This window comes from Grammomys surdaster, unplaced genomic scaffold (genome assembly GCF_004785775.1).
Source record: "Grammomys surdaster isolate TR1022 unplaced genomic scaffold, NIH_TR_1.0 122166, whole genome shotgun sequence".
Classification (NCBI taxonomy): Eukaryota; Metazoa; Chordata; class Mammalia; order Rodentia; family Muridae; genus Grammomys; species Grammomys surdaster.
The window spans coordinates 6,484-17,122 of record NW_021617734.1 but is presented as its reverse complement, the minus strand read 5'-3'; the positions used below and the strand labels follow the sequence as shown (position 1 = coordinate 17,122).

The 10,639-nt window shown below is 38.3% G+C and overlaps 1 protein-coding gene across 1 annotated transcript in view; it reads left to right on the top strand.

Annotated features, from left to right (window-relative positions):
- Positions 1-7,926: 7,926 nt before the first annotated feature.
- The window catches only part of LOC114636116 (zinc finger protein 844-like), a gene marked incomplete at its 5' end in the record, with an annotated part of 5,961 nt that continues 3,248 nt past the window's right edge, over positions 7,927-10,639 (top strand). The window contains 2 exon segments of the mRNA XM_028784392.1: positions 7,927-8,053; positions 9,857-10,639. The exon segment at positions 9,857-10,639 is cut by the window's right edge and continues 107 nt beyond it. Coding sequence (XP_028640225.1) covers positions 7,927-8,053; positions 9,857-10,639 — 910 coding nt within the window.

Sequence of the window (10,639 nt, the reverse complement as noted above, 5' to 3'; positions counted from 1 at the left end):
TCATTTTACAAAGTACATGTGTCCACAAAAATGGGGTCTATTTGTAAAAGACTTACAATTCCATGTGGTCTCTGACCAAAGGCATAGAGGTAATGAAGTACATTGGACAGTTCAGCTAAGGAGGATAACCACTCTTTGGAAGAAAGAGTGTGGGATAACTAACTAGTCTGCAGAAGGCAGATAAGGACCACCTCTATAGCTAAAGGTAGGTAAGGAAGGTCTGCGTTCAAGTAGCAAGCAGTTTAAGAGGTCCTTAAGAAATACAGTCTGAGGCCAGGCGATGGTGGTGTACTCCTTTAATCCCAGCACTTGGGAAGCAGAGGCAGGTGGATTTCAGAGTTAGGGGCCAGCCTGGTCTACAGAGTGAGTTCCAGAACAGCCAGGGCTACACAGAGAAACCCTGTCTCCAAAAACCAAAAAAAAAAAGAAAGAAAGAAAGAAAGAAAGAAAGAAAGAAAGAAAGAAAGAAAAGAAATACACTCTGAGCATTTTGAATTGAATGAAGTTATTTTATTTCCTTCACTGAGAAGTGTCTAATGTGTGTTTAATATTCCTGGATTCCCTAGTACACTGTGGGCATAAACAACTTTGCCCCCAATATCATTTGGTCATTAAATTGTCAAACTCTCCAGCAACTGGAAGAATTAGCATGAAAGAAAGATGACCTCCCTATTTGACTATTCAGAGAAACATGGCCAGTCCTGAAGTCCTTATACATGCACACAACAGAATGTACTTTGAAAATTTTATTTATATATTTGTGCATACTTTTTTTTTTTTTGGTTTTTCTGAGACCGGGTTTCTCTGTGTAGCCCTGTCTGTCCTAGTGCTCACTCTGTAGACCAGGCTGGCGTCTAACTCAGAAATCCGCCTGCCTCTGCCTCCCAAGTGCTGGGGTTAAAGGTGTGTGCTACCACCTGGAGATTTGTGCATACTTAATCACACATTCTTAACAAGGACAATCACCTGGGGAAATTTTTGGAAGGGATATAGAGAAAACTCAGGGGATTGCTGACCTAATGTATTATAATTAAATTATATAATTATCAATATTATATAAAAAGTGGCTATCAAGTTGAGTTTTAATGTCATTAGAGCCTATTGCTTTGGAATTCTGGTATTTGCTGAAGATTGGGTCAGACTTTCAGCCACATAGAGTTAAACACTACTGTCTTCTTCAACTTTCCATTGTTAGGCAGCAGTTCTTAGTCTAGTTAGTCCTCTGCCTCAGAGCCATTCTAATACATCCACTTTCTCCATCATTCATTCCTTCTCTCAGTTCTGTTGATCTTTACAGGAACAATAGTGGGAGGTCTCTTTGTTTTTTGTTTTGTTTGTTTGTTTTCAAAAGATTTTATTTATATGAGTACACTCTTGCTGCTTTCAGACACACCAGAAGAGGGCATCAGATCCCATTACAGATGGTTGTGAGCCACCACTCGGTTGCTGGGAATTGAACTCAGGATCTCTGGTAGAGCAGTCAGTATTCTTAACCGCTGAGCCATCTCTCCAGCCCTATTTGTTTTTTTTTTTTTTTTTTTTTTTTTTTTAGCCTTCTCACTTAGGAAGCCGTGCTGACTAAAAACTGCTCCACAGTTTTTGTCATCTGCCTTCTGCTTTTCTTCCAAGCTTGTCTCATACATACCAGGTGAGAAGGAGCTACAGTTTACCTTAACCCAGCATGAAGTTACAAAGGTACAGTCTCTGTTGCAGTGGCAATATATTGGGAACGGTTCCACATGAAGGACAGATGTTTCACTCCACTGCAAGTTGAGCTGTGCTGTGTAGTTTTCCACCTGGATTCCAGGATGGATAAGGGGAAATGCCTACTGAGTGCTGTAAGGCGAAAACAGGCAAGCTGGCATGTTGTGACCTGGTGAGCACAGAGTCTCTTCCCACAAAGGGGAGGACATGGCCACTAATCACTCTTGAGCTTCAGTGGAGGGACCTCCCAAGGGCTGCTTTGGCTGACAGACTTCTAGGCTATTGGAAGGCAGGCACATGTGCTACTGGAATACAAATCTCTGTAGCTCTTATCCTTCTCATGTTTGGTAGCCTTGGACAGGAAACCATGTGGTATGTCCTCTCAGCACACACTAACCCTGAGAGAGGAACTCATGTCATTCAAGACTCAGAGGCCAATCAGGTTCCCCCAGATAGACCTGCCAGTCAGGAAAGAAGGAGGGTTTTTCCTGTTTTCAGTGCTTCAGTTTCCCTGTATCTGAGCAGCTTGAGTGCTTCAGTGCATGGTGCTTTGTGTGCTACTGCTGTTGTTGTGTCAGTGAGCACAGGCAAGCTCTGAAGTTTCCACATGGGGAGCATGTTCAGTGCCCACCATCAGGAGGAGTAAGCTACAAAAACCCTGAGAGATAGCTGTAATGGTGGGCCCCGCCGAGGGCTGGGTGGGGACTAGCAACTAGATGCAGTCAACTGTGAGGTTCCCTGTGGTATTAGCTATTCCCAAGACCAGTGTTGGCTTCTGAATAACTTAACTGTGTGTCTTAATCTGCAGAAAACATTTGGAGCTGAAGCTTATGTACAGAAACATGATTGGAAGGGTGCCAAATTGGTGAGGCCTAGTGTTTTGACATCTTCTACTAGTTCTCCCTTTAGAATTTAACATTTATGTGTAAGATCCCTTTGAATTGATTTTGGGGAGGGGAGTTGGACAGTATCACGTCTCATGTGTATCTTAGCACTACAATATTAAGCTATGATATAAAAGACTAAAAGTGATGGTATAACGTTTTTATCAGTTCTCAGGCAATAGTCAAACCAGCTAGAATTTAGATACTTAAAACCACCTGTGTACTATTCACAAATAAGTAGTTTTGGAACAAGTCCTATTAGCAATTAGAATTCTAGGATACACAAGTTCATTCTCCAGGATTGTTCAGAAATGATGGCTCCAAACCATGAATATGAGACAATCCTGATTTATGACCAGCAACTATTGCCATCCCCCATATCAAAGAGCACACTCTAGAAAGCTGCTAAATGGGGAATTGTAAGATCACAATGGACATTAAAGCTTATTGTGCCATCAAAGTCCAGTACACCACAGTTGTACAACATGGACAAGATGATACTAGGTGGCATAATTTGAAATTTAAAATCATGGTTTTTTTTTGTTTTTTGTTTTGGTGTGGGCTGATAAAGCAAGACTTTCACTATGGCCCTTAGATATGGAGAATGATGTATCCCTTATCAAAATCAGGAACAAGCTTGGCACAGCAACTAACAGGGGCCTCACACTTGACCGCTTTCCCTAAGGGCGTGAGGTAAGTGGAAAACAAGAACAACAACAAAAAGTAAAAGCAATAGCAACAACTCAGAAAACCAAAGTTCCTCCTTTTAAACCAGGAATATGCTTGGAAGAGCTCGTAATGGTCTAGGAACAGGGTTTTTTTTCTTTTGAGGTGTTTCTTCAGATGCTGAGACAAGTCTTTCCACCAGGTGGCGGTATTGTTCTCAGTTCCAAGTCTACTACTGGCAGTTCCATTAGTACTATTCTAGTGTTACCTAGTAAACCCTTTGTGCATCATTGTGTTATTAGACTGTTCCTGAATTTCTTCCGTTTTATGATAGTTTCTTCTGACTTGACATGTTTGTCCCATTTCTTTCCATTTCTCCTATGGACTCAGTTTATAAGATTCTAATTCTTGTAGGAATCCTCCTTGGCATAAGACATAGCTTGTTAAAGGCTTCCTCACACAGCTCTGTATACATTCTGCCATCTCTCTCCTTTGTAGCCTCTGGGACCATTTATGTAGGACCAAGTCATTGATGAAAGACCTGATGTTATGGAGCACTGTTGTACTCAAGAAAAATGCTGAGAAAGTCGTTGCTTTTAAAGTCTCCCATCATTCTAAGTGGCTGGATTTGAATTCTCCTGTCCCTTCTTAATTTGTGCAAAATTAAAACCTGGGATTTAACCTAAAATAGATGTAAGGGTGACGGCATCTGTTGAATGCAAAATCTGTTCTTATTGGCTCCTCTGGAGCATTAGCCAGTGCTACATTCACCCTAGTTTTGAAGAATTGTTTCTGTTAATTAATCATCTGATTGTATATGGAGTGATTTCTCATAGGCAAGACATGTGGATCCTAGAACACCTGGGACTTGAGCCTTTTAGCAAAAAAGGTGAAGGTCCAAGCCTGTACCTCCTAGATCTCTCTATATTTAGTGAGCTGTGTGGAAGTTGTTCTCAGCAATGAGGCCCTGCTGTCAGTTTTAATGAATGCTAATTATGTCCTAGTGTCCGCGTGGGTTATCTTAGGAAACTCCACAGGACCACGTTGGCCAACAACTCACATGAATTGAACCCAGTCTCACCATAGGAGCCCTGCAGGTATACAGGGATTGCCACTTCAGATTCCATATCTTCCATTATTATGAATCTCCACTAGTATCATTCTAATAAATTCTATGAAGATGCGAGTGTACTAGGTTTCTACATGAATCCCCAGATTCTCTTGAATTCCAGGAGATTCTCCCTGATCTCCTCTCTCCACCTTCAACTGACCCCTCCCATTGCTGTCCCCCTCAATCCAAGTCCAGCCACAGAATCTGTTCTCTTTCTTGTTTCCAGGGAGATCAATGTCATTCCCTCCACAATAATACATTGAGTCACTTCAACTAGAGTTAGTACAAGCTGATGAATATGGACCTATCTGCTGTCTTCTGTATGCAAAGATAAAATGTAACAAGCTTCATTATTGAAGATGCTGTCTTTATTCCCATTGTTTGATTCTGGGCTTCTTATTAAAAATTAGGTGCCCGTATGTTGTTGGGATTATTTCTGCACCTTCAGTTCTATTCCATAGATCACTGTATCTGTTTTTATCCAAATACCAAGCAATTCTCTTATTGTTCAGAATTGTTTTAGATCTCCTGGGATTTTGTTCTTCCACACAAAGCTGGAATTGTCCTTTCAAGGTCTGTAAACTATTCTTTTGGGAATTTGGTGGGGATTGTGGTGAATCTGTAGTTTGCTTTTGGTAAGATCGCCATTTTCACTCTGTTAATCCTACTGATCTATGAGCTTGAGCGATCTTTCCATCTTCTGATATATTCTTCCATTTCTTTCTTCAAAGGTTCGTCATTTTTCATCATACAGGTCTTTCACTTGCTTCTTTAGAGTTCTTCTAACGCATTTTATATTATGAGTATAGTAGAAAGTTGTTCAGCTTCAAAGGGTCTGTAAGCCACCTTTGGTTGTTTCTATTATTGATGTGCAGCTTTTATCATGACTGGCTGATAATGCAGCGTGGTTATTCAGATTTTCTGGTATCTATTGATACTTGTTTTGTATTCAATGATTTGGTCAGTTTGGGAGGTGCTGAGAAAAAAATGTATATTTTTTTGTTTTGGGATGGGATGTTCTGTAAATATCTGTGAGGTTTCTTTGTTTTTTCACATCAGTCAGCTGTAGCATTTCTCTGATTACTTTTAGTCTGGAGGGCCTGTCCTTTGGTGGTCATGAGATATTGAAATCTCCCATTATCAATACATGAGGGTCAATGCGTGTTTCTAACTATGGTGCTCGTATGTTTTGGACATACATATAAGTATTGAAACATCCTCCTTTTGGATTTTTTTTTCTTAATGAACATGAAATGTCCTGCATTGCTTTAAATTAATTTTCATTTGATGTCTATTTTGTCAGATGGTAAAATAGCTATACCAGCTAAGTCCACTTCAATGGAATATTCTTTTGCATCTCATTACCCATAGATGCTTCAATAGATCTGACCCTGCCCTTCTCTGGGAAGTTGTAAGTATCAGAGATGTTTTTGCTCTCCTGTCTAGTGTGAGTCAGGCCAGCATGAGCCCCTCCTCAAAGGAATCTAGCCTCATGCCTAGCTAGGAAACTGTCCAGTCTGGGAAGCTGGCTTGTATTGAAGGGCCACTTGTTTTTGACTCAGCAGGGATTTCTTAAAAGAACTGCCTCTGCATTTCTTCTCTCTTTTCCTTTCTTTCTTTCTTTTTTTCTTTCACTGTAGCTGGTTTGGGATCAGCTGAACCTCTGAAGATCTATTCAAGGAGCCTGAAATACTTAGTCAGAAAATTTAAACTGGAGTATTATTTTCATTTATCAAGCTTTGAGTGCACACTAAATGAACTATATTCCTTTATTTTCATCCTCTAAGCTAATCTGGCTACTTTCTAGTCAAATTTCTAGTGATTCTTGCATTTTAGTACTGATCTGACTGTCTAGGCTTGAAATGTTTTCTCATGAAGTCTTATGGACCCTCCTTATACTGAATCCCCTCTCCCATTTTCTTTCCCCATTCCATGGCTGAGAGGAAGTTCTGCTTATTCTCTCACCTACTCAGTCAGTGGCTTATTAGCGTTTATTGACAAATCAGAGAATTAATGTGGAACAATACTTATAAAACATTGAGTCAGGAAATGCTTAAATAATGATTACAACGAGAAATGGAAGCACAGAACTCAGTGTTTAAATAACACAATGATAGCCTTAGTATAGTGCATAATAACATTATGGCTAAAATTTTGTTAGCTTAATGTTTTACTATTTTTAGTTTTGTTCTTTTTGTGTTTGTTTTAGAAGACAATGATTTTCTCTATAGCTTTGGCTGTCCTGCAAATAGGGTGGATACCTACAAACCTCTAAATTTGAGATCAATCTGAGTCTGTCTCCAAAGTAATACATGTGGGCCAACATACCCGGCTTTTTTTGGTTGTTGTTTTTGGTTTTGTACTATTGGCTGGCTGATGTTGTTTTATATTATCGGCTGACAATATAGGTTTTTTTGTATATATCAAGCATACGCGGTTATGCTGAGTTTCACCCATATCTTGCATTTTGAAATTTGACAGAGAATATCACTCTGTTTTCCAGAAAGTCATGTACTGATGACAGTGATACTGCCTAATCCTGCTGAGTCATTGGATTGTAGGTCATGGCAGACTTCCTACTTGTTGTGTTGGTTTTGAATTTATGTTGGAATAAATATGAGTATTTTGCTTGTGTGCATGAATTTGCATCTCATGTGTGCCTGGTCCTTCAACATCAATCTAAATGGAGAGAACATTAAAGCAATTCCACTAAAATCAGGTACAAGAAATGGCTGTCCACTTTCTCCCTATGTATTCAATATAAACATTTAAATTATAGCAAAAGCAATAAAACAGCTAAAGGAGATCAAGGGAATACAATTTGGAAAGGAAGAAGTCAAAGTAGTGCTATTTGTTGATGATAAGATTCTATACATAAGTGATCCCCAAAATTCTACCAGAGAATCCCTGCAATTGATATACACCTTCAGCTGAGTGGCTGGAGGGAAAAAAAAGAAAACAACTCAAGGAAATCAGTAGCTGTCCCTTATTGAAATGGTAATTGGACTGAGAAGTAACAAGGGAAACAATATACTTTACAATAGCCACGAATTATATAATGTATTTTGGTATAACTCTAACCAAGCAAGTCAATGATCTATGCAAAAAGAACTTCAAATCCTGAAGAAAGAAATTGTAGATGTAAAAAGATGGAAAGATCTTCCATACTCATGTATAAATTGGATTCCCATAGCAAAAATAAATAAATAAATAAATAAATAAATAACCATCTGACAAATAATTCTTTACTTTTTGTAGTTGGTAATTATTCATACAATATGATGTGTGCTTAGTACTGTTGGTCTGTCTGCTTGTCTCTTTATATCTGTTAATTGGTCTTTTTCTTGCAGATGTATATCCTATTCAAAAGATAAAGAAATGGGAGAAGTGAACCTTTTAATTCACTTTCCTTCTAAAAAGGCTTTGTAATTACATTATAACTTCTGTGTCAGGAAGTAACTGGAGGAAAAGTGAAAATCATTTGAATACAATATCAATGAAATATATGTTGACTATGTGAGCGCCATGCTTTATTTTATAAGCACGTACGGGATGTTTTAGGATGCAGTGACGTATGAGGATGTGACTGTAAACTTTACTCGGGAAGAATGGGCTTTGCTGGATCCTTCCCAGAAGAAGCTCTACAAAGAGGTGATGCTGGAGACCTTCAGGAACCTCACTGCTATAGGTAAGACTGTTAATGTTGTTTTCCTTTTTAAAATCAGAAGGCAACTGGTTTCTTGGTTTGTATGTTTGTTTGTTTGTCTTTTTGCTTGCTTCTTCTGTTGTTGTTGATGCTCTTCTATAATTTCAATTGAGAAGGAGGATGAATGAGGTGAATGAATCAGACGTGGTTTAAGGTTCACTGAAGAGAGTACCTTAAATTTTGCCTAAATTCATCGTACATTTTCTGGTACTATGTTTCAGGCTATTATTGGGAAGACCACAGTTATGAAAAGAATTCTCAAAATTCTAGAAGACATGGAAGGTAATGTTTATTTATGTGGTGATCCAAATATACCTCTGAAGAAATCTCCATGTGTTCTTGATGTTTTTGTTAAAAACAACAGTGTAGGCCAGGTGGTGGTGGCTCACACCTTTAATTCCAGCACTTGGAAGGCAGAGGCAGGCGAATTTCTGAGTTCGATGCCAGACTGGTCTACACAGTGAGTTCCAGGACAGCCAGGGCTACACAAAGAAACCCTGTCTCAAAAGAACCAAAAAAAAGAAAAAAAACTGACAGTGTAAATAAGCAGAGCTTTAAAGATATTGAGTATTTAATTCTAACAAATGCATGTACCTCTATGACAGGTATTCTATTTTCGTTTGCAGTGCATTCTTCAGTGTAGAATACATGGAAACAGTGCCTTAACTGATAGTACTATTTGAAGCACAACCCCATTGAAACTAAAATGCAGATCTGCCAGTCTGTTTACTCTTAATAGCTGTAAATATTACAAGAAGGATACACTTTGAATGCATTATGTGTATACATCCAAATCCTTCTCATGAGCAAACAGTACACAAAAAAGGACAGGTTACTCACGTACATGTAGGAAGGTGGGTGAGTTTCGTGATAGTGGAAGTTCATAAGTGTTGAGAAATTTGCATAGAAAACTTAATGTGAATACCACACATGTCTCTTGAGTACAAAAATTCAAATTGTGTGAATGCAATATGGGTACATTTTATTCGTTATTCTACCTTTAATAGTATATTGTAAGGTACATACATCTCTGTTCATCTATCTATCTATCTTTCTATCTATCTATCTATCTATCTATCTATCTATCAATCTATATTTTTATATAGAGGATGCAGTTCTCAATTATTTAAAGATATTGATAGAAACCCTGTACATCTCTCTCTCTCCCAGAACATTTAGATGATAAGTTATTATTCCCACTTTGAGCAGATTTGTTGAACTTGATATGATTTTATTTTCTTTTTCTTTCTTTTTTTTAGTTTTTCAATACAGGATTTCTCTGTATAGCCCTGGCTGTCCTGGAACTCACTCTGAAGACCAGACTAGCCTTGAACTCAGAAATCCACCTGTCTCTGCCTTCCAAGTGCAGGGATTAAAGATATACGCCACCACTGCCTGGCTGTAGTCATTGTTTAAAAGCTGTGAGTTCTTTCATGGTTTCTAAAATATATTTTTTAAAAAAACATATGAGAAAAGATTGCTATGAATGTGAGCCATGAAATAAATACTTTTACAATAACAGATATCATTAAAGATGTAATGGAACCCATAATAAAGGAGAACACCATGGACATAAACAAAATGATGAAACGTTGTTGTATCTGATTTCTCATTACATTTAGAAAACACTGCAAAAGTGATTCATACATATAAAAATATTCAGTAATATAATACTTGGGGTAAAACTTCCAAAAGGGCCAATCACATACACAGGCATGGAAGAATTTATACTGTAGATAAAATTTCTAAATATATGCAAAGTGATCAAGATTTTGTATGTCACAGGCATCTTCAAAGGGAAGAAAGAATTCACACTGGAGAGAAAACCTATAAAAATGTCCAATGTAATGAAGTGTTTTCAAGTCACAGTCATCCTCAGATACATAAAAGAATGCTTACTGGAGCCTTTGTATATGAGAGTGGTCTTGAAATGCATAGGAGAACAAACACAGGAGAGAAACCCTGTGATTGTAACACACGTGGTGAAGCCTTTGCATGCCACAGCCATCTGCAAAGCCCTAAAAGAACACATACTGGAGAGAGGCCCTATGAATGTAAACAGTGTGGTAAAGCCTTTGCACAGAACAGTCATCTTCAGAGTCATAAAAGAACACATACTGGAGAGAAGCCCTATGAATGTAAACAATGTGGTAAAGCCTTTGCACAGAACAGTCAGCTTCAGAGTCATAAAAGAACACATACTGGAGAGAAGCCCTATGAATGTAACCAGTGTGGTAAAGCCTTTGCACGGAACAGTGTTCTTCAGAATCATAAAAGAACTCATACTGGAGAGAAGCCCTATGAATGTAATCAGTGTGGTAAAGCCTTTGCACAGAACAGTCATCTTCAGAGACATAAAAGAACACATACTAGAGAGATGCACTATGAATGTAAACAGTGTGGTAAAGCCTTTGCACTGAACAGTCATCTTCAAAGGCATAAAAGAAAACATAATGGAGAGAAGCCCTATGAATGTAAACAGTGTGGTAAAGCCTTTGAACGGAACAGTCATCTTCAGAATCATAAAAGAACACATACTGGAGAGAAGCCCTATGAATGTAAACAGTG